Source organism: Macaca nemestrina, chromosome 1 (genome assembly GCF_043159975.1).
Source record: "Macaca nemestrina isolate mMacNem1 chromosome 1, mMacNem.hap1, whole genome shotgun sequence".
Classification (NCBI taxonomy): Eukaryota; Metazoa; Chordata; class Mammalia; order Primates; family Cercopithecidae; genus Macaca; species Macaca nemestrina.
Window position 1 is genome coordinate 216,674,350 of NC_092125.1, and position 23,185 is coordinate 216,697,534.

Sequence of the window (23,185 nt, forward strand, 5' to 3'; positions counted from 1 at the left end):
CAAGCTGCCAAGATCTCCTGCGGGACCCTTAGGCAGGCGGCGTGGGAAGGGCCCGGGGCTGACCTGAAAAGCCCTGGGTGAGGTCTAGTTAGGGTTGGAGGAGGGACAAATTCATCCACCCTAAGGCAGCCCTTGGCAGAGGTGGGCGAGTTCCCTGGGAAAAGCCCATGGGGGTGGAAGAGTGGACATTTTGTCCCCCTTCTGGCCCTAGGGCTTCCCTCTCCCCTTTTTCCCTAGAGATGGAGCCCCATCTCTAGATGGACCACCCTTGGGGTCCAGAGTCCCCTATTTCTTTTGGCTTTTCTTGACTATCTGAAAACACAGATGAGCTCATCCATCCCTCCCCATATTTAAGATTCATTTGAGGCCGGGCGCGGTGGCTCAAGCTTGTAATCCCAGCACTTTGGGAGGCCGAGACGGGCGGATCACGAGGTCAGGAGATCGAGACCATCCTGGCTAACACAGTGAAACCCCGTCTCTACTAAAAAATACAAAAAACTAGCCGGGCGGGCACCTGTAGTCCCAGCTACTCGGGAGGCTGAGGCAGGAGAACAGTGTGAACCCGGCGGGCGGAGCTTGCAGTGAGCTGAGATCTGGCCACTGCACTCCAGCCTGGGCGACAGAGCGAGACTCCGTCTCAAAAAAAAAAAAAAAAGATTCATTTGAAGGTCTGGTCTGTTTCAGTCCCAGGCTGGTATAGGGGTCAGAGCCATGAATACGACAAGACGTGTCTAGTATAGTCCACAGATTCTGCACCACCATGGGCAGGCTAATGAGATGTCGTAAGATGTCCTGGGGTAGCTGGCACACCAGGTCACAGCTCCTGGATAAAGACCCACGTCTGATCCAGTGAACAGCCCTGCTGCCCCAACCTTGGCTTCTGCCTCTTGGCTGCCTTGCTTCCTTAGGATGACCCTCCTCCACTGCCCCAGCAGCTGGCAGAGGCTGGCCAGGTCCTGCCTGCTGCCCACAGCCCCGGGTGCTGGGACCAGGGCTAGTTCGAGGCCCAGCTCTGCCTTCAACTCCCTGTGGGACATGGACACAAGGCTCCCTTCTCAGGGCCTACCCTGAGGGTTAGTGTCCTAGAGGAGCCATCACCCAGGAGCAGCAGGGCAGGAGCCACAGCGCCTGTTAAAGCTTAACAGCATCCCTGTGCCATTAACACAGGAATGGTCAGATGGGAATATACAGCTTTGGGCCTTGGGAGGGGGCACTTCAGGCTGAGGGTCACCCAGGTCCGCTACTGCTGTGTCTTCTGAGGCCATACCTACAGACCCAAGGAGACCACAGCTTCTACTTGGTGCCCACCGGGCATGGCACCAACCCCACCCCGGGCCTGCCCCCTCCAGGTCCTACCAGGCCCAAGGGGAGGCCCTCAACCTTCCTTCAGCCTGGGCCCTGGACTCGAGACCCAGTTTGTCCCAGTTGCTTAAACCAGAGCAGCATTTGGATAATCTAAGTCCATTTGAGTAAGTCCAACCACTTCCTGCCATAGACATAGAGATGAGGGGAAGGACAGCAACTCATGTAGCCAAGTCTCTCCCCCCCACACACACGGCAGCCAGCATGGCCATAGGCATCTCAGCTCAGCCTTGTCCTCAGCTGGCACATATCCCCTCCCCAAACGAGGAGGTCACTGCCAAGATGCATTCATGCCCACCAGCACTTTATTGGCTATTTAGTAAATGCCATTTGGCTGAACACTTTTCCATCTTTTCCCCCCAGGGGTTCAAGCTGGCAGCATTTGCTACCCTACTGGGTCCGAGGGTCGGGGTGGACAGGGAAGAAAGGGTTGTGTCACTTGGACTCTCCAGCCTCTGCTGGGCAAGGAATCTGCTGCATGGTGACAGTGGGCCATCCATGCTGGGGCAGAGCTGGCAGCTCCAGGGCCCGGGTCTAAGGTACCATCTTCCACCATTTGAAGGCAAAGGGCACCCGGCGGACGTTAGCACAGGCACAGATGTCTCCGACCTCCGTCAGGTAACAGTCAAAGTCATTGATGAAGGTGCACTTGAAACCCAGGGGCTCCAGCAAGCGGCAAATCTTTTCTTCCAGGCAGCAGGTCCCTTTGATTTGGGGCCCAAAAGGCTTGGGGATCCCCAGGTTCTTGCCCATCACAATCATCCGCAGCTGTCAGAAAGAAAGGGTAAGGCCTGGGTAGGGATCAGAGGCCTGAAAGCCCGCGCCCCACCTGCCTCTCTGTGGTCAGGCCAGACCAGGCGTAGCAGGCGGGCAGCCGCCTCCTCCAGGTCAGTGAAACCCAGCTCGCTTCTGCTTAGCCCTCCAATGGCTGTTTCTCAACAGCAAGACAACATCCTGCCTGGCCAAGGTCTGGGATTGTCAACTTCTCCAGTTTCTATGTTTTGATTATTCTGGCCTCTTATGGTCTGGATGCAACACACGGCTGCTGCCTCCAATGGAATGCTCTCCCCACCCCCTCTTGTCAGCTGACTGCTGCACATCTTTCATATCTCAACTCCTTCTCAAAGCAGCTTCTTGCCACTACTCACCCCTACCAGACCACACTGAGCTGATCAAGTTAGAAGACACCCATGGCATCAGGGCCTGTGTCCCTAGGACCCAGGGAAGAGGTCAGCAAGTGTTTAGAGAATTGGGGCACCTCAAATGCCTCCGTTCATTTTAAATACCTATATAATGGGTCAGTTGTTACATGAGAAAGTTCAGATGTGAGCCACAGTTGGCATAGGCTTGGTGAAACCAGGACCTCTATGTACTCACAGCCCCACTCTTGATTATGACTTCTGGTTTAGAATAAGTAGGAACAGAATTTTTAAAGACAAAAATAAACAGTTTTGCTCTTGTTGCCTAGGCTGGAGTGCAGTGGCATGATCTCGGCTCACTGCAACCTCCGCTGGAAGGTTCTAGTGATTTTCCTGCCTCAGTCTTCTGAGTAGCTGGGATTACAGGCGTGCGCCACCACACCTGGCTAATTTTGTATTTTTAGTAGAGGTGGAGTTTCTCCATGTTAGTCAGGGTGGTCTCGAACTCCTGACCTCAGGTGATCCTCCCACCTGGGCCTCCCAAAGTGCTGGGATTACAGGTGTGAGCCACCACACCCGGCCGCAGAATTTTTTTTTGGTTTGGTTTATCAGACAAGGTCTTGGTTTGTTGCCCAGGTTGGAATGCAGTGGCTCATTGCAGCCTCTACCTCCTGGGCTCAAGAAATTGTCCTGCCTCAGCCTCCTGAGTGGCTGAGACTACAGGCATGGGCCACCACACGCAGCTTTTTTTTTTTTTTTTTGGGTTGGGGCGGGGGGAGGCGGTGGAGACAGTCTTGCTCTGTTGCCCAGGCTGGAGTCCAGTGGTACAATCTTGGCTCACTGCAACCTCTGCCTCCTGGATTCAAGGGATCCTCCTGCCTCAGCCTCTGATTAGCTGGGATTATAGGCATGCACCACCACACCCAGCTAGTGTTTGTATTTACTAGAGATGGGGTTTCAACCATGTCTGTCAGGCTTTTCTTAAACTCCAGACTTCAAAAGTGATCTGCCCTCCTCAGCCTCCCAAAGTGCTGAGGTTACAGGCATGAGTCACTGCATCCTGGCCCCAGCTAATTTTTTTTTTTTTTTTTTTTTAAGATGTAGGGTCTTACTATGTTGTCCTAGCTGGTCTCCATCTCCTGAGTTCAAGTGATCTTCCCACCTCAGCATCCCAGTGTGCTGGAACTACAGGTGAGCCACCACAACCAGCCAAGCTGAACAGAACATTATTTTTGAGAGACTTTCGCTCTTGTTGCCCAGGCTGGAGTGCAATGGTGTGATTTAGGTTCACTGCAACTTCCACCTCCCAGGTTCAAGCAATTCTCCCGTCTCAGCCTCCCAAGTAGCTGGGATTACAGGCATGTGCTACCACGCCCAGCTAATTTTGTATTTTTAAGTAGAGACAGGGTTTCTCCATGTTGGTTAGGCTGCTCTCGAACTCCCAACCTCAGGTGATCCACCTGCCTCAGCTTCCCAAAGTGTTGGGACTACAGGCGTGAGCCACCGTGCCCAGCCTAGAATGTTATTTTAAGTGCTGATGTACCTCCATGTATCGGACACGGCTGCCCTGGACCCTGGGGATAGTGGAAAGACCTACCCTGAGGTAGCTTGCCCAAGACCTCACTGCTGGCAGATGCACAGCAACCTCAACTCTGAGTTACATAGCACCCCATCTGAAGTGGGCCTCACAGGTTCATCCTTTTAGACTAGGGGTACAGCTCACTGAGGCTCCTGAAGCTCCTGGCCCATAGTAACTGCCTGGGGAACCCTCCAAGCCTTCAGGCCCAGTATACCTGCTCTCTGGGAGGGCGTCCCTAACTGAGATGGGGGAGAAGGGGTCTCCTGCCCATTTCCTCATAGGCACCGTTATCTGCTGTCCCTCCCCCATCTCTGCAGTCCAGCACAGTGAGGCGGCAGCCAGTGTTGCCTGGACGGACCCTCCCCCACCCAGGGATGCCCAGTCGTCCCTCACCAGGTCAGGGAAGTATGGCCTCGCGAAGGGCCTCTTGGGCTGCTGGTCAGAGGGGATGTTAGTCATCTTCTCCAAGCAGAACAGCTGAGGAATCTCGATGATGTCCTGTTCCACCAGGCCCAGCTCTGTCTTCAGGATGTCACGGTTCAAGTGAATGCACTTCTGTGGGGTGGGAGGGGCCAGGAGAGCTCATCAGGAATTAAAACCAGTTTCCTTCCATACTGAAGGTAGGCCATGGCCTGACACCACTGCCATCCCCATCACTCACTGTGCGCCAGGAGCCTCACACATCACACCAACCTTCCTAAGTGGGCAGTTCCCTTTTCACCTGGGGAAGTGGGGGCTCAGGAAGCCTCGTCTTTAGTCCAGGATCCCACAGCTAGACAGCGTTGGGCACTTCCCAACCCAGACCAGCTGAGCCCAATACCCAAGCATCTCCCTAGGTCTTGAAATAGGCTTCAGACACCCAGCACACCTGTCTCCCTAGGTCTTGAAATAAGCTTCAGACACAACCCAACACACCCTAAGCTGTCGCCAGGGGCTGGGAGATGCTCTCTCAGCCCCATGCCTGGCTGGCACCCACCCTGCTATGCCAGAAGGGCTGTTCTTCCAAAACAGGGCACCCATGCACTGTGCATGACATAGAACTTTCCCTTAGGAACATTGCTGGGAATGGTAAGGACCCAGTGAGCAAAGCAGTTTTGCTGACCATGCAACCTCAGCCGAGACATTGCCCTTCTCTGGGCCTAAGCTTCTCCTTCTAGAAGTTGGGAAGACTCTGCTCCTCACAGCCAATGATTCCCTTTCTAAGATCTCTGAAGGTTGGTGACCCTGAACACCATTCTCAGGACCACTGTGACAGGCCGCTTCATCCAGAAAGCATTGAGTAGGCCCTCGTTTGAGTCTGACACTCAGCTTCTCGGAAGGAGCTGGCCTCTTCAAGGAGGCTGCTGAGGTATGTCATTTTCCAGGAAATGGAGCCTAGGCAGCTTGAGTAGCATAATGAGCAACACAGGAAGCTGGGAGTTCAGACTCAATCCCCCAAATGATTGTCTTGGGCTAGTGATTTTCCTCTGTGCCTCACTCTCCTCATATGTAAGAGGTGTTTTACTTTATAGGGCTATCTGCAGGGTTTGTAGTGAGGTGTCTTGCACAAGGCTTGGGCCATCGTTGGTTCTCAGCTAGCAACCTGGATAATCAGGGCTTTCCCAGCTTGGGGGAAAAGACCCAGCTGCATAGTCACGGCAAGTAAAGCCCCTGACAGTATCTGCAAGCAGTATCTGTCAACTCTTCTGACACGCCATGGCGCTCCTCTCTGCCCCTGTCCCACCCTGGGTCCTCGGCCATCTGACACCATAGAAAGCTGTGTGACCACTTCCAGCCTTCTTCCAAGCATAAAGGTACATCGTGCTGTGTTTGGCTCCAGAGACCTAACTCCTTACTCCTCTAGTCTCCCTACACTGGCATATATATGGCCAGCTCTAGCCCCAGACCTGGGCCTGTATCAAGCCATGGAAAGAAAGGTGGCAGGCAGCTGTTCCCCCCGCAACCCTTCACCCCTCAGGAGGGGTGGGTGGGAACCTTCCTGCAGGACCTGTGGCACCAGCTCTTTCTTGGGGACGGCCCCCCTCGCGCTGGCCCTACCTCCACGTATTCATTCTGCTTCTTCAGGCTTTCATCAGCCAGAAGTTGGTCGATGGTTCTGGCTTCCCTTCCTGTAGGAAGAAGCGGTCAGGGAATGGCAGCACTGCCCAGAGCTGGGCACACTCAGGTAAGGCCCAGCCACCTGGGTGTGTTCCTGGGCCAGTGACCATGGCGAGAGGAGAGGACTGGCCTATCTCCAGGGACCACACCCTCAGGTCCAGTATCTTCCTTCTGGGGACTGACCAGGGTCTACACCAGAAAGTCCAGGCAGGACTTACTGCCACTGGCCACTCTGTCCCCAGCATGAGGGAATAGCCTGTGCCAGGCTGAGGGATACAGCCTAGAGTTTGTTAGGATGACTTTGGCCCCTACTCCCCTTATGCCGATACAACCTGGCACCTTCTGCCTGTGGCCTTCACCAGGTTACATTACTTTTATTCCTCAATGGCCTCATCTTTGGGACAGGAATGCCCAATTCATTTGCCAGCTCTGAGGTGACAGTCTTTGTCATGTGGTTCATGTTCAGCAGATGTCACCTTCCATGGTGCTTCTATGACCAGGAGTTCCCAGGCCCCACCCCAAAGGCTGAGTATCCAGGAGCTCTGGAGCAGGGTGGAAATCCTGTATTTCTAACAAGCTCCCAGGTGCACCGGCCCTCAGATCACACTTTGGGTACTGAGGGTCTAGAAAAACCTAATACCCCCAGCCCCTTTCTGGGTTCATACAGCCTTTATTATTTTTTGAGACGGAGTCTTGCTCTGTGTCCCAGGCTGGAGTGCAATGGAGTGATCTCAGCTCACTGCAACTTCCACCTCCCAGGCCAAAGCAATTCCCCTGCCTCAGCCTCCCGAATAGCTGAGATTACAGGCACGTGCCACCAATGCCCTGTTGATTTTCACATTTTTAGTAGAGTTGGGCTTTCATTATGTTGGCCGGGCTGATCTGGAACTTCTGGCCTCAGGTGATCTGCCCGCCTTGGCCTCCCAAAGTGCTGGGGTTACAGGTGTGAGCCACCATGCCCAGCCCACTCCCACAGCTTTTAGATCGGAAGTACAATGGCACCAGCCACACCACCTCTGCTTGTCCACCTGTGTGTTTCCTTAATGTAACCAGGAGACCCACAAAGTCCCAGTCCCTAAGTACTTAATCCAATGTGCCCTGAGTAAATCCAAGCACTAGCATTGTTGATACCCGTTTTCCCCCAACTTGGGGCCAACTTAAGTGAGTCCCCTTCAAATACATCCTAAAAGCCTCTAGGCCATCCCGGAACATCTGGTCTACTTGTGTTGTCGTAGTACCACTAGAGTAGCCCAGAAACATGACATTCTAATACAATTCCAACAGCTTTTGTGCTTCCCTGGCATCCTTTCTGCCAAGCGTGACAGAATGGCTATGTAGAAAGGGCCCCTGGAAAAAGGAGGAGGACCCCAGTTCTGTTCTGTGGAAAGGGAGTTCCCTTACCATTAGACAAGAGCTGATCTGCTCTAAGCTCGTCAAACAGAAGAGCATCGCCATAGCCTTCCTTCTGTTTCTCTCGGAACAGTTTATAGCAGGCGCTGGGACTGGCCAGGAGCAGCTGGAAGCCCTGGGAAACAGAACTTGGGTCAGAAGCCAGCTTTCTCTGCTGGACATGATGGCTTATACCTGTAATCCCAGCACTCTGGAGGCCGAGGCAGGGAGATCACCTGAGGTCAGGAGTTCGAGCCTGGCCAACATAGTAAAATCCCATCTCTACTAAAAATACAAGAGTTAGCCGCTTGTGGTGGCATGTGCCTGTAATCCCAGCTACTCAGGAGGCTGAGGCACGAGAATCACTTTAACCTGGGGCGGAGGTTGCAGTGAGTGGAGATCGTGCCACTGCACTCCAGCCTGGGTGACAGAGTGAGACTCAAAAAACAACAAAAACCAAGAAAAAGCCAGCTTTTTCTCCAGAATCTTCCAAGAGTCCCCAACAGAAGGCATGGGGACATGGTCAGATGTCCCTTCTGCAGACCCCAATACAGACCTTTTTGCCCTCATTCTTGTCATCTGTGGGGATGAAGCACATGAACTCATCCACGTGGCCCGTCATCAGCCAATCTGAGTAGAGCTCCACTGGCGCTTGGACCTGCTGGGCATAGAGGAAGCCTCGGAGGGTCTTACTCATGGCCCGGCCCTCTGCGCTAGAAGGAAGATGGAAAGAACAGCTTTTGAGCCAGTGTGGCCCAGACTGGTCACCTGTCACTTGGTGTCATGCTGCCTCCAGGGAGCTGGCCTCTGTGACCGTTGTGTGAAGGAGGCCGGTCCATAGCAGATAAATTGGTTATGAATCCCTTACTCTGACCCCACTCAGAACAGAGCCTAGTGTTCTAGACACACAAGCCCGGTCACAAGTATCATTTTGGATTTATGGCCACCAAGAAATCCAGCCACATCTCTCTTGAAAATGACATCCTGGTGGACCAAATTTCACTTGTTTCAGTTTAAACCCTGGAATCAAAGAATAAACAGTTTATTCTGATCTTTAGTCTCCACGTGAATCAAAAGCTCAAATGTCCTTCTAAGAAGTGTTCCACAGTGCGTGACTGGCTGAGGTGCTATGGGAAGCAGGCGGGGCCAGGGGAACGACCATGGTCCCTTCCTTTTCATCTGAAGTCGTCTGGCCCGGTGGCTCACCTGGGGTAAAAGCTGCTGCCAATGAGGACTCTGCCCAGGGGGTACTCTTTCTCTTGCACCTTGACAGGTGGGGACACCATTAGGTTCCCAATGGAATCCATGCTGGCCACTTTATGGTCCTCAATGTCCTGGATCATGTAGCCAATACCAGGGCTCTGGGGAAAGACCCAGTGGGGAAGGGGTGTTAGTAGGGGATGGCTTTGGGCCCCAGTGTTATCCCTAAATCCAGGCTCTCAGGTAGACTTCCACATCCCCTCCCCCCAGAGGCCACCTGGGTCCTCTCCCCACTTGGTGCCCCATCATTTCTAGGCAGGTTCCAGGCCTGAGAGATTGGACTGAGCTCAGATTAGCCAAACCAAGTTCCACACCAATGAGTACTTCATGGGGAACTCATCAAGATCGGTGGCCTGAGGCGTGTCGAGGATCAAGGATGTTGTCTTGTGGGGAGCCTGGGTGTAGCAGAAGGCCATCTCATCCTGGAATGGAGAGGAAGACAGATCGTTTGCCAGTCACACATCTCCCTGGGTCCCATTTAGGGAAAAGGTATGGTAAGAATCCCCCCCTTCCTTCCTGCCAACTCGTGCTCAACCCTCAACACCCAGCTCAGATATTGCCCTTTCTTGAAGGCTCTCTGATCCCTCTCTCCCCTACTCTTCAGGTTTAAGACTTGAACATCCATGGCTGGGCACGGTAGCTCATGCCTGTAATCCCAGCACTTTGGGAGGCCAAAGTGAGTGGATCACTTGAGCCTCGGAATTCAAGACCAGCCTGGGCAACATGGTGAGACCCCCATCTACTTAAAAAAAAAAAAACCCCAAAAAAACCAAAAAACAGAAAAAACCCCAAAAAGTTAGCCAGGCATGGTGGCTCATGCCTGTAATCCCAGCTACTCAGAGGAGGTAGAAGGAGATAGAGGCTGCAGTGGAGCTGAGATCGTGCCACTGCACTCTAGCTTGGGCGACAAAGACTTGAGCATCCAGATTCTTCCTTTCTTCTATAAAGAATCCATTAGCAAGCCTTACTGGCTTACATTCTGAGTCAACTCTGCGCTGGTGCCACTCAGGAAACCACCGTGTCTCCACCCTATGCCCACTGCAACACCTTCTAGTTTCCCTTCTATTCTTGCCCACTCTTAAGATTTGTTCCCTATATCTTAGCCAGAGGGGTCTTTTGAAAACCTAAACTGTAACCTTTCATTCCTGATTCATGCTTTGAGTGTCTCTTGTTTGCCTTTAGCTGAAAAGGTACCTTAACCAGGTGGTAACCCTGCCTCTCACCTTGGTTCACTGTGATTGGCTGCACCAGCCCTCTTCAAGACCTCCAAGCATACCCCCACTTTTTTTTTTTTTTTTGAGACAGTCTGTCATCCAGGCTGGAGTGCCAGTGGTGTGATCTGGGCATACTGCAACCTCTGCCTCCTGGGTTCAAGCGATTCTCCTGCCTCAGTGACCCGAGTAGGTGCGACTACAGGCGCCCGCCACCACGTTCGGCTGATTTTTGTATTTTTAGTAGAGACGGTATTTTGCCATGTTTTCCATGCTGTTTTTAAACTCCTGACCTCAAGTGATCTACCTGCCTCAGCCTCCCAAAGTGTTGGGATTACAGGCGTGAGCCACCACACCCGGCCAGGGACTCCTACTTTTAATCCTGGCCACTCCTACCCCAGTCTCTGCGTGGCCAGCTCCTTGTTTCCTTAAGTTTCATTTGCAGATGTTCCCGACTATTCTTGAACTGCCTCATTTGGTCTAATGACTCACGGTATCTCATTCTCCAACTTTCATAGCACCTAAAAGTTCTATCCTTGCTAACATGGGACAGCATATGTTCCGATTTATCTCTGGTGCTCAGGATAGTGCGCCTAGCACGTGACGATCACTCATCTGCAGAGGACAGAGCTCTAGAACTGAAGGCTGACCGGGGCTTTAGATTTGGTGCTGTGCCAGAGTCAGGTGGGACCCCAGGGCAGTGGCCCAGCTCTCACAGCCTTAGCCAAAGGTGTCAGAGCCTTCTGGGGCCTGGGGGTTAGGGTTCTGTGGTCTTGAACACATGTCCATTCTGGAATGGGAAGGAGGTTAGACTCTAAACTCTATTCCTTAGTGGACATGACTCAGGCAAATCCTCATCTGAGCCTCCACTGAAGTCCTAAGAACAGCACCACCTCTACCAAGGCTTCGGTCTTTAAGGTTAACCAGAAGTCTGTGAAATTCCTCTTAGGTGGCAAATGCTGAGTCTCCTCACCCCTCCCTCCCCCTCAGGGGTTTCCCAGGTGAGGTGTTACCTGGAGCCACCTGCCCAGGCGGTTGGGGTCCTCATAGACAGATGCCACCTGGCTGTTGCTCTTCTCACTCAGCTCCGTCACTGTGTCCACAAAACCCTGCAGCTGCAGCTCTCTGCCGTGGGAGAGAAGCCAGTTCTGGCAAGACTTTCACAGCTCCCTTACTGTAAAGTTATGACCTCCCTGTGCCAGGAGAGGGAGAACACCTCCTTCTCACCAGGAGAGGTTACATCCCTGCCCGTGAGGTCAACAGAGCAGCCATCCCCTGACCTTGGCACAAGCCAGAAGCTGAGCCCATCTTGTCCAATGCTACTCAGCTTTGCCCAGAGCCAGGTTGGGAAGTACCAGTGGCAGCCCCTTTCCTGGTAGCCAAGGCCTGCTCTGTTTATACCCTTCGGTCAGATTCTGCAAGTACGCTTCCTTTTTTGAGACAGTCTCGTTCTGTCACCCAGGCTGGAGTACAGTGGCAGGATCTGACTCACTGCAACCTCTGCCTTCTGGATTCAAGCGAATCTCCTGCCTCAGTGCCTCCTTTCTGCCACCCAGTAGCTGGGACTATAGGCCCCCGCCACCATGCCTGGCTAATTTTTATATTTCTAGTAGAGATGGGGTTTCACCACGTTGGCCAGGCCGGTCTCAAACTCCTGACCTCAGGTGATCCACCCACCTCGGCCTCCCAAAGTCCTGAGATTATAGGTGTGAGTCACTGTGCCCAGCCTGCAAGTACCCTTCTATCCCAGGGAATCTGGGGACTCCCCCGGGCTCTCCTGCCTCAGCCTATCCAAAGGTATTAGTTGACTGTCTACCCAAGGGGGCTGTATTTTTGTCCTGAGAAGCCATGAAGCTGGGCACCCCACCCTTGAGATGACCAAGAAGGTTGTCATTTTTGTATGTGTGGCATGGGATGGGTCTTGAGCCTGGGATCTTCAAGGCATCGTGCACAGCATCAGGCTCACAGATCTACTGTGGACATCCCTTCCTTGAAGGGAAACAGCAGTGTGTGAGGCTGATGTTAAGACCACTCATCTGGCCATGTGTGGTGGCTCATGCCTGTAATCCTAGCAGTTTGGGAGGCCAAGGCGGGCGGATCACCTGAGATTGGGAGTTTGAGACCAGCCTGACCAACATGGTGAAACCCCATCTCTACCAGAAATACAGAAATTAGCTGGGTGTGGTGTCACATGCCTGTAATCCCAGCTACTTGGGAGGCTGAGGCAGGAGAATTGCTGGAACCCGGGAGGCGGAGGCCGCAGTGAGTCAAGATCATACCACTGCACTCCAGTCTGGGCAACAGAGCGAGACTCCATTTCAAAAATAAAAAATAAAAAAAAAACAAAACACTTATCTGAAACAAATGGGTCCTCAAAAGTTGGAGGTCAGCAAGGCCCTAGTATTGGGAAATATCGAAATTGGGACTGTAGTCCAGCTTCAGGTCCAAAGCTCATGTTGCTACTAATAGAATACAGCAATGTAACTGCTGGCATAGCACATGCATAGTATGTATGCTACTGCTCCAAAGAACCTATTTCTTGGGTCTATGCAAAGCCACAGGGAGCTACCAGCTTGACAAGGTCTAGAACAGTCTGAGGCTTATTGGGGGAAGGGAGTGCAGACCCAGCCTTGTAGGTCATATGCAGCTCTACTGGGTCAAACCGTGCCTGAATACCACGCTGTATGGAAGACTTGGGTTTCCTTGAACAAGTAGATACCCTCTGTGAATGAGAAACCCCTGTCTTCAAATACTCGAGATACCAAATCTCTCTGCTTTATGTCTTCTGTATCTGCTATCAGAATTCCATCAGACCTGCTGAGATTTTACCTTCTCATCCTGAAACCCGGTATTCCTCTGAGGACCACACTCCCCAGCAGCCCTCCCCTGGAAGAGCTGTCTGTCTGGCTTCTACACCCACTGAGCCTGGAAGAGGGGAAGAAGTCATTTTTTTTTTTTTTTTTTGAGATGGAATCTTACTGTCACCCAGGCTGGAGTACAGGGGTATAATCTCGGCTCACTGCAACCTCCACCTTCTGGGTTCAAGAGATTCTCCTGCCTCAGCCTTCCGAGCAGCTGGGATTACTGGGGTGCACCATCATGCCTGGCTAATTGTTTTTGTACTTTTAATAGAGATGGGGTTTTACCATGTTGGCCAGGCTGGTCTTGAACTCTTGACCTCAGGTGATCTGCCTGCCTCAGCTTCCCAAAGGGCTGGGATTACAGGCATGAACCACCATACCCGGCAATTTTTATTTTTTATTTTTATGAGTTTTGCTCTTGTTTCCCAGGCTGCAGTGCAGTGGGGCTATTTCAGCTCACTGCAACCTCTGCCTCCTGGGTTCAAGCGATTCTCCTGCCTCAGCCTCACTGAGTGGCTGGGATTACAGGCATGTACCACATCCGGCTAATTTTTCTATTTTTAGTGGAGACTGGGTTTCACCATGTTGGCCAGGCTGGTCTTGAACTTCTGACCCTCAGGTGATCCTCCTGCCTCAGCCTTCCAAAGTGCTGGGATTATAGGTGTGAGCCACCACACTGGCTACCGTTTCCTATTAGTGTTTCCCATCCCTGCTAGAGTGTTCCGTCAGCATTATCCTTTGCCTCCTACTTAAAAAAACAAAAAAAAGACAGCCTTCACATAAGGAATTTGCAATAAAGGGCAACGTGGTGGAAGTAATCTAGAGGCGGCTGGTGTGGAAAGAGTGGGGCGGGGATGTCTTGCCTGCAGACCAATCCCAACTCTAACGGCTGCTCCTGCCACCCGGGCTTGAGCCATGCTGTGTCTAGACTGGTCTCTTGCCTTTTACTTATACCTGACTTTCCACGTGGCCAGAGTGATCATGCAGACAGAACCCTTGGCTTCCCACTGTTCTGCCTTCAGGATCCTTTCTCCTTTTCTCCCTAGGCATGTGGCTACATGGCTAGAGACTGTGCCTGGATTCCCTGAAGCCGGACGTGGCCCCGTGCGTGTTCAGGCTTTTGGCACGTGAGGCGGTTGAGGAGACTTCCAGACCACTAGCAGCAACAATAGGTTGCAGCGCCCAAATCTTGGCTCTTTCTCCCTCCTAGGGCCCAGGCCTAGACCAAGGATGTGTGTACCCAGCCTCCACAGAGGAGGCAGCCACCCCAGGGGAAAGTATAACAAGACTGAAACGAACCAGGGCCTGTAAGTGGCAGTGGGTGAGCAGTACCATCTTTCTGCAGGTATCCAGGTGACAAAGCTTTCACCACTGTATTTAGAATACATATGGCCCCAGATACCTCATCCTAACACTCAGGGCCCACAGGTCTCTGGCTCCTTTCACCCATCCCCACACCTCCCCTTCCTGGGCTCACACCTGTTCTCTGGTTCCATAGGAGTCTCATCATCCCTGGGACAGGTTCTCATCCTGACCTCTCCATTCTTCACCCTGCTTTAGAGCACTTGGTACCGTTTAAAACCGTGCCGTTTGACCCTAACATAACTGGGGGACTGTCTCATTCACTGTTCCCTGCCCAGCTTTGGGAATATTCAGGCCTGTATTGGACTGTCTTGGGGCAGATCCAGACAGCTCAGACAGAAGTGTTTCAACTCTCCTGGTGAGAGGTCCCAATGATCTTTACCCACCCCACCCTCATACAGAAAGAGGGTGCCAGTTATGAGAACCACCTGGCACAGTCAGCCTGAGGGTCTCTCACCTACACAGGTAAACCTCCAGAGGCACCTGAGTGCAGGGAACAAAGACGCAGGGAGCCACCCGGAACACCACCGTGTCTTTATACAGGAGAGTCTCTGGAATTGACTGCAACAAGACGAGGTCCTGTTAGCAACCTGCTTCCACATTTACTCCCTCCCCTCCAACCCCCAGGGTTCTGGCCATTCAGCCCGGCCCCCAGCTGGGCCCCACCTGCCTTCTGCAGCTCTCCCCCAGCAAACCTCGAGCTCTGCCCAACTGTGGGAGATGCCTTTTTTCCTCCACCGGAGCATCCTAAGTCCAAGGACCCATCTATTGTGGGGACATACCGGGTCTTGAGACTCCTCCACCAGGGACGCAGAGTAGGAGATGAGGCCCGAGAATTCGGCAGACGGGAACGCTATAGCTTCAACGTAGAAGGTCTCTTTCAAGTGGTTCCCAAGGAGGGCCAAGGTATAGGCGTGCTGGCCAGGCCCCAGCACCAACTCAAAGGTACTGGAGTTGTCTTCTAGGAGAGAAAGAAGGGATGGACCAGCCACTGAAGTAACCTGATGTCAGTCACCACATTTGATGGTCAAGGTAACCAGCTCATTCCTCGTATCAGAGGCAAGGCTGTGAATTCCAGGAGGGCTGGAGCTGAACTGGCTTGGCTGTCCCTGTTTCTAGCATTCAGGGCTTGGTAGACAACCAGATGTCTGGATACAAGCAACAGCCAGTTCTCTACCAATGTTCCTTGAAGACCTATCACACACCAGGAGTTGGAGCTCAGGTGATGCCTTCTCAAGGCTCCTGCCTGGTATGAAGCTTCAGGGTAAGTGGTTCTGTATTTTGAGCCATGAATCCAACTCCTGTGATAATATCATAAAGTCCTAAAGGTGAGAAACTCTCCCAGGCTGGGCTCAGCAGCCTCATCTGAAAAAGATCAGACACTTACCGATGCTAGAAAGGTCAGTGAGAAACATTTATTGAATGGATTATGCCTCCATCAAGGTTTCTGAGGAAACCAAGTGTTCTTATGATTATACATGTTAAGACTGTCTCCTAGTTTTAGGTCATTCAATACAAAACCATGCACAGAAGAGATCAGAAGGAGGTTGACCACACGTGGTAGTTGTCATTTGCTAACTAGATCCTAAGGTTTTTGTTTTTTGTTTTTTTGTTTTTGAGATGGAGTCCTGCTCTGTTGAGCAGGCTAGAGTGCAGTGGCACTATCTCGGCTCACTTCAACCTCCATCTCCCGGGTTCGAGCGATTCTTGTGCCTCAGCCTCCTGAGTAGGTGACTATAGGTGTGCACCACCATGCCCAGCTAGTTTTTTGTATTTTTAGTAGAGATGGGGTTTTACCACGTTGCCCAGGCCGATCTCCAACTCCTGAGCTCAGGCAATCCACCTGCCTCAGCCTCCCGAAGTGCTAGGATTACAGACATAAGCCACTGCACCCAGCCCAAGTCTGTCCATTTTCTAGGCCAGAAATTACCCTGACCCAAGCTTCTCCCCCACCTGGGTCACTAGAACTCCCTCTTTCCTGGCCTGTCCTCTTTATCTGTTCCCGATGTGGCAGCTGTAGGCCTGATGATGGCTGTTTCTGCTTAAGATTCCAGGTGACTTATTTTCAGGGAATCCTAAGCTAGATTTACCTTGGCCACCAGAACCCCAAGAGATCCAGGAACTGTAGCATCCTCAGACCTTCTGCACAGCACTGCCAGCTGCCTCCATCTCTAGCTCCTCCAACGTGCCAGCAGATGGCTGCAGCTGTGGCCATGGCTGCCGCCGGTCAGGCGCTGTCCTGGGTCCGGGCCCCAGCAGCCCTCCCGATGGACTCTGCAGTTCTCCTGCAGCTCCTCCTTGGAGGCCCTGGGGATGCTGCTTACCGGCCCAGCCTCAGTCCTGCTGCTGGCTGTGAGGGAACTGGGCCCACCAGGACCATTCCTGTGCTGGTTTCTTGCTTCTCATCTACCTAGAGGCTTCACAAACCCTGAGCCAGGCCTCATGGGGCAAGACCAGACAAGGCAATCCCAGGAACCCCTGCAGCTTCCTAGTGCAGACACAGCCCTCTTGACCTGCTATAGCATCGGCCGGCCCACGGCACCCAGCCCAAGAACTTCTACACACCTAGGGCCTGCTCCTGTTCCGGGGACCTGGGCTCCCTGTGGCCATTCCACCCAAGGGTGATTCACCACCAGGCAGTAAGGGTGAGAGGGTCACTGTCTGTGTGCCACAAGCCGCTACTGGCTGGCTGTCCTGTGGTTGACCCTCTGGGGGACCTTCTGATAGCTAGTTTGTTGTGAAGCTGAAGCATAGCTAACATTTCGCTGTGGGCTTACTATCCTTGCTAGTAGCTCTGGTAGGTGTTTCAGGCTCGTGGCCTCACATCCTCAGGACCCTTCAAGGCAGGCATTTGTTGTCCCCATTAAAAAGAAGCATGAGGGAGGCCAGAAGCCCTGCGACCCAGGCACGCACAATTGCCTCTGCCTGGAAGGCCCTTCCTGCCCTCAGTCCTCACAGACTAGATGCCACCTCCAAGACAGACTCAGTGCCTTCCGATCTGTTTAACTCACCTATGCTCCCACCCCAGGGAGTCCCCAAGTCTCAGTCCCAGATCTTCCTACCGATCCCCACCCTTCATCCTCACTTCCCTTTGACTCTTCTCAGAGCTCAAAAACCCATCACTACATCCTCTCTTATGCACACTGTCCACTCCACTCCCAAACCCTTTTCTAGTTTGTTTTCCTGGAAAACCTCCATTCTGGTCACACCAGGTCTTTAAAGCTCATTCTTGCACCTGAGGAGCTGGAGAAAACTATCACACCCAAAGGCTTCATTTCAGGCTATGACCAGACCTCAAGGCAAGCCACCAACACTACTCAAACACTATTGTCTCATTCCTGTCCACAGACCTGCCTGTATTCCACAGTCCTAAAGGCGATCCTTCTGCCTTGGCCTCCCAAAGTGCTGGGATTACAGGTGTGAGCCACCATGCCCAGCCTGTTTAGAACCTTGTCTTCTGGCTTTCTATCCCTCTGCAAACTTCTCAGATCTTCCCCTAGGATCCATTTCCCCATCCGTGTTGGATCAGTTCCAGCTACACATCTGCCCATGTACTACCAGCTTCAGACACGCTCGACTGCATGCCAGCCCCCCATAATTACCACAAGTCTCCCTTTACCGAGGATTCTTTCCATGGCCTAGATTTACTGTGCCTACCCATTTCAACCTGACTTTTCACCGCTCTTATCAGTCACTAATGACTGCCATTCTGAGGATTGTGACTTAGGCATCTTAGTCTATCAACAGCGTTTGCCAGGGTTGGCCACAGCCTTACTTCACCCAGGCTGGAGTGCAGTGGTGCAATGTCAGCTCACTGCAGCCTATGCCTCTGGGTTCACATGATCCTCCCCACTCAGTCTCCCAAGTAGCTAGGATTACAAGAGTAGCTAGGATTATAAGCTAGCGCCACCACACCCAGCTAATTTTGGTATTTTTAGCAGATGGTTTACCATGTTGGCCAGGCTGGTCTCAAACTCCTTACCTCAAGTGATATACCAGTCTTGGCCTCTCAAAGTGCTGAGATTACAGGCATGAGCCATCACACCTGGCCAGGGTTCTTTACAAAAATAATCTTTTATCTTAGAGACACAGGGTCTCACTGTGTTGCCAAGGCTGGTCTTGAATTCCTGTGCCCAAGTAATCCTCCTGCCTTGGTCTCCCAAAGTGCTGGGATTACAGGTGTGAGCCACCACACCCAGCCTGTTTCTAGAACCCTGTATTCTGGCTTTCTATTCCTCTGCAAACTTTTCAGACTCTTTTGCTCTTTTTGTGGTTCAAACTTTAGCATGTTTCAGAGTCACCTGGAGGACCTTTAAAACATAACATGCTGTGTTGCCCTACCCTAGATTGTCGAATAAGCTTTTTTGTTTTTTGTTTTGTTGAGACAGAGTTGTACTCTGTCACCCAGCCTGGAGTGCAGTGGTGCAATGTTGGCTCATTGTAGCCTCTGCCTCCTGGGTTCACTCCTACCTTGGCCTCCTGAGTAGCTGGGATTACAGGCATACACCACAATGCCCAGCTAATTTTTGTAGTTTTTAGTAGAGATGGGGTTTTGCCATGTTGGCCGGGCTGGTCTCGAACTCCTGACCTCAGGTGATCTGCCCGCCTTGGCCTCCCGAAGTGTTGGGATTATAGGCATGAGCCCCGTGCCCAGCCCCTAGATTATTGAATAATTTTTTTTAAATTATTTTTTTGAGTCTCATTCAGGCTGGAGTACAGTAGCGTGATCTCGGGCTGACTACAACACCTCTGCCTTTCGGGTTCCAGCAATTCTCCTGCCTCAGTCTCCCGAGTAGCTGGTGGGCATGCCCGCTACCATGCCCAGCTAATTTTTGTATTTTTAGTAGAGACAGGGTTACTCCATGTTGTCCAGGCTGTTCTTGAACTCCTGACCTCAGGTGATCTGTCTGCCTCGGCCTCCCAAAGTGTTGGGATTACAGGCATGAGCCACCACGCCCAGCCTGAATATGCTTTGTCAAAGAAACCAGTAGTTCTCTATGATCCACATGATGATGTATGGCATCCTTAGCAGGCTACATGAACTGTCGGACTCCAAGACCTGCCTGACCTAATCCACCTACTTCAGCATTGGTAGGCTTCCCAGGGCCAGAGTAGCCCTTGTGGCCTGAACTAGACCCAGACCTCTGGTTTCTTAGGCTCACTCCAGCTCACATGTAAGATGGCCACGTCCAAGCTGGGCTACCTTTCCTGGCTAATCCCAGGCTACTTTGAAATCCAGCTGTGACCTATGGTCTGCCAAAGAGATGGAGTAGAAGATGAAGCCAAGGCCCCAGAGTGCAGGCCAGGAAGTGGCAGAAATACTCTCCAATGCTGGCAACAGAGATGGTGCCCTCTGACAACGGGCACAGTATAGACCACAGGGCTCTCTGCATTGCCCAGCTGAAGCTAAGCATGGTTTATAAGAGAAGGTAGCAGGTTGGGCCAGGTGCAGTAGCTCGCACCTGTAATCCCAGCACTTTGGGAGGCCAAGGCAGGAGGATTGTTTGCATCCAGGAGTTTGAAACCAGTCTGGGCAAAGTGAGACCCCATCTCTACAAGAAAAATGAATTGCCAGTTGTGGTGGCACACACCTGTCATACCAGCTACTTGGGAGGCTTAGGTGGGAAGACTGCTCGAGTCCAGGAAGCTAAGTCTACAGTGAGCTGTCATCACACTACTGCACTCCAGCCTGGGTGACTGGGCTAGACCCTGTCTCAAAGAAGAAAAACAAAACAAAACCCCAAAAAGCATGCTGGCATGTCCCTCCAGAAGCAGAGAGCTAGCTGTCATCGAGAGATTTAGAGGTACGCTAAGTACCGAGTCAGTTCAGGAAAGTCAAAAGACGCACAAGGCTCTTGCTGGAGTTGGGCATGTCTACCTCCTAACCAGTCCTCCATCTATAGAATAGGGTGTGCTACCTGCCTCCCAGCGAGAGGAGGGCTGAAGATGGGTGCTGGACGGCATGGTGGCTGGGATGCAGGTGCTACCATGGCCGCCACTCTAGGTTTTAGCCTCGGATTTCTGGGAATTTAACATAGTGGATCTTGGTTTAGAGTGAAGATGGATTCTCCTGAGAAGAGTCACTGGGAGCTGTGATCTAATCTGTGTAAGGCAATAGCTACTGTTTCAGCTAATATGTCTCTCTCCTCTTCCAGCCTGCAGGGAAGGCACAGCTACCCCCATTTTACAAGTGGAGAAAGTGGCTTAGGGGTGCAATAACTCACCCATGTGTACAGACTTAGCCTATGGTGAAGGTGGCAGCCAGAGAATCCTAGAAACACAAGTACAGCCACAGTAGCCTCTCATCTGCAGCTCTAGGTCTCCAGCAGGCTTCTGCCGGGGACCTTGCTGGGAGGAGGTGTGGGCACAACTTGCCTGGCACGTCGAGAGCAGGCAAAGCTGGAGCTGGCACAAGAACACTCACTTTGGGGCCAGTAGACTCTTGCCTTCTTCGACTCTTCCTTGGAGGTATGGAGGACTAGCCGATATTTCTTTAAGATACAGCTGGGGCCTTGGACACTCAGTGTCATCTGGGACAGATTCTTTATTTCTGGGCAAAAGACAAAGCAAAGGTTAAGGAATGTCTGGAGGCCAGCACTCTGGGGGTGGAGGGAGGAGCAGTAGAGAAGGGCCGGGAGTTTGAACAGAGCACCAAGGACCCCTTGCCTTTCGCTAGGGCCCAGGCCTGAAGCATCACCACTTCACTGCTTGTTCTGGGTGGTTACAGGCAAGCTGCAAACCCCAGGGCCTCCTTTTGAGGGAGGATGGCATTTACCCTATGGTCCCCACAAACAGAACAGGGCCTACCTCGATCAGTTCAGTGAGGGTTCACCTCCAGCCTCAGTAGGAACCAAGACATTCCATTCTATAGCTAAGACCCAGAACCCTGGTCCCAACCACAAGTCAGGATCCAAGACAAATTTTTTTTTTTGTTTTTGAGATGGAGTCTTGGCTCTGTCACCTAGGCTGGAGTGCACTGGCGCAATCTCGGTTCACTGCCCGCTTAGCCTCCCAGGTTCACGCCATTCTCCTGCCTCAGCCTCCCAACTAGCTGGGACTACAGGCGCCCGCCGCCACGCCTGGCTAATTTTTTGTATTTTTATTGGAGACGGGGTTTCACTGTATTAGCCAGGATGGTCTCGATCTCCTGACCCCGTGATCCGCCCGCCTCGGCCTCCCAAAGTGCTGGGATTACAGCGTGAGCCACTGCACCCGGCCCCAAGACAATTTTTCCCCAAGACAGTCCAAAGTTCCGGGCCCAGACTACGAGAGGCTTTTTAGAAAGCAGGGCATATACCCCTATTGTCTTCATTTAGTCTTGTCAGCCAACTGATACATTTGGGAGGGCAACTGTATCACCCCCGTTTTACAAATAGGGAAACAAGATCAGGGAAGGTAGTGTGCTCAAGTTCACAGCTAGGAAATAAGTTTGTAACCACCCGTGCTCTTTGCATGGCACCATGTGACCTCTCTTCCCGATTACACATCTACAACCCAGGACAAAAGATTTAATCAGCCCAGGCGTGGGGACTGGGGAAGAGGGTGTGTGGGGTGGTGGGAGGGGGCGGGGGTGGAGAAAATTAGTCTGGAATCTATATTTGCTGAGAAGCAGGGCAGCAAAGGCTGAGACCCAGAAGGAAAGGCAGAGACAGTCTGAGGTCCTACCCTCTGAAAAGATCACTTTCTTGGTTTTCTTGTCCTCAGGCTGCTGGCCCACGTCAGCAGGGTTGCAATTCACAAGCAGGATGGCACCCCAACCGCTGGGACCCCAGATCCATTTTTTCTGCAAATGAGATAGGAACGTTGGCTCAGGAAGGAGCCAAGTAAATCCTCTGCTTCTCGGATGCCACCTCATAGCAGAAAGGCCCAGCTAAGCCTTTCTCCAGGGTCACAGGGACCCATGGAACAGGACCAGTGAGGTCAAGAATCTGTAGACACAGGAAGGTAACATCAGGTAAGGAGGCTAAGAGGAAGGGAAAGAAGCTAGGTTCGGGGTTACCAGTTACCTACCTCATATTTCAGGGTCAGAGAATCAGGAATGAGGCAAACTGGAAAAGAGATGTACCACCTGGCGGCAGCAGCTAATCCTCTCGTCTAGGAGACTCCACAACCAGGGTAGGACATGTGCCTAGAGTTGCCAGATATTCTAGTTTTGTTTTAGTGAGGTAGAGGTTTAATCAGTTCTGATCCCAGTACTTTGGGAGGCTGAGGCAGGCGGACCACTGGGGGTCAGGAGTTTGAGACCATCCTGGCTAACAGTGAAACCCCGTCTTTACTAAAAATACAAAAAAAAATAGCCAGGCGTGGTGGCAGGCACCTGTAGTCCCAGCTACTTGGGAGGCTGAGGCAGAATGGCGTGAACCTAGGCCGGGCGCGGTGGCTCAAGCCTGTAATCCCAGCACTTTGGGAGGCCGAGACGGGCGGATCACGAGGTCAGGAGATCGAGACCATCCTGGCTGACACGGTGAAACCCCGTCTCTACTAAAAAATACAAAAAACTAGCCGGGTGAGGTGGCGGGCGCCTGTAGTCCCAGCTACTTGGGAGGCTGAGGCAGGAGAATGGCGTGAACCCGGGAGGCGGAGCTTGCAGTGAGCTGAGATCCGGCCACTGCACTCCAGCCTGGGTGGCAGAGCGAGACTCCGTCTAAAAAAAAAAAAAAAAAAAAAAGAATGGCGTGAACCTGGGAGACGGAGCTTGCAATGAGCCGAGATGGTGCCACTGCACTCCAGCCTGGGCAACAGAGTGAGACTCTGTCTCAAAAGGAAAAAAAAAAAAGTTAGCCAGGTGTGGTAGCACACGCTTGTAACCCCAGCTACTGAGAGGCTGAGGCAGAAGAATTGCTTGAACCTGGGAGGCAGAGGTTGCAGTGAGCTAAGATCATGCCACTGTACTCCAGTCTGCGTGACAGAGGGAGATTCCATCAA

General features: G+C 52.3%; 1 protein-coding gene across 2 annotated transcripts in view; it reads right to left on the reverse strand.

Moving 5' to 3' along the window:
- Positions 1-1,646: 1,646 nt before the first annotated feature.
- LOC105483139 (peptidyl arginine deiminase 6) overlaps positions 1,647-23,185 on the reverse strand; it is a 29,500-nt gene continuing 7,961 nt past the window's right edge. The window contains exons 5-16 of one of the 2 annotated variants that reach the window (XM_011743822.2): positions 21,926-22,043; positions 20,685-20,810; positions 15,043-15,221; positions 14,718-14,821; positions 11,051-11,162; positions 9,141-9,248; positions 8,773-8,927; positions 8,123-8,279; positions 7,579-7,702; positions 6,118-6,188; positions 4,474-4,635; positions 1,647-2,130 (exon numbers count right to left, since the gene is read on the reverse strand). In XM_011743822.2, the coding sequence (XP_011742124.1) occupies positions 1,897-2,130; positions 4,474-4,635; positions 6,118-6,188; positions 7,579-7,702; positions 8,123-8,279; positions 8,773-8,927; positions 9,141-9,248; positions 11,051-11,162; positions 14,718-14,821; positions 15,043-15,221; positions 20,685-20,810; positions 21,926-22,043 (1,650 nt within the window). In that variant the 3' untranslated portion in view covers positions 1,647-1,896. The remainder of the gene's footprint in view (positions 2,131-4,473; positions 4,636-6,117; positions 6,189-7,578; positions 7,703-8,122; positions 8,280-8,772; positions 8,928-9,140; positions 9,249-11,050; positions 11,163-14,717; positions 14,822-15,042; positions 15,222-20,684; positions 20,811-21,925; positions 22,044-23,185) is intronic. The other variant, XM_011743823.2, reaches the window with a different exon arrangement.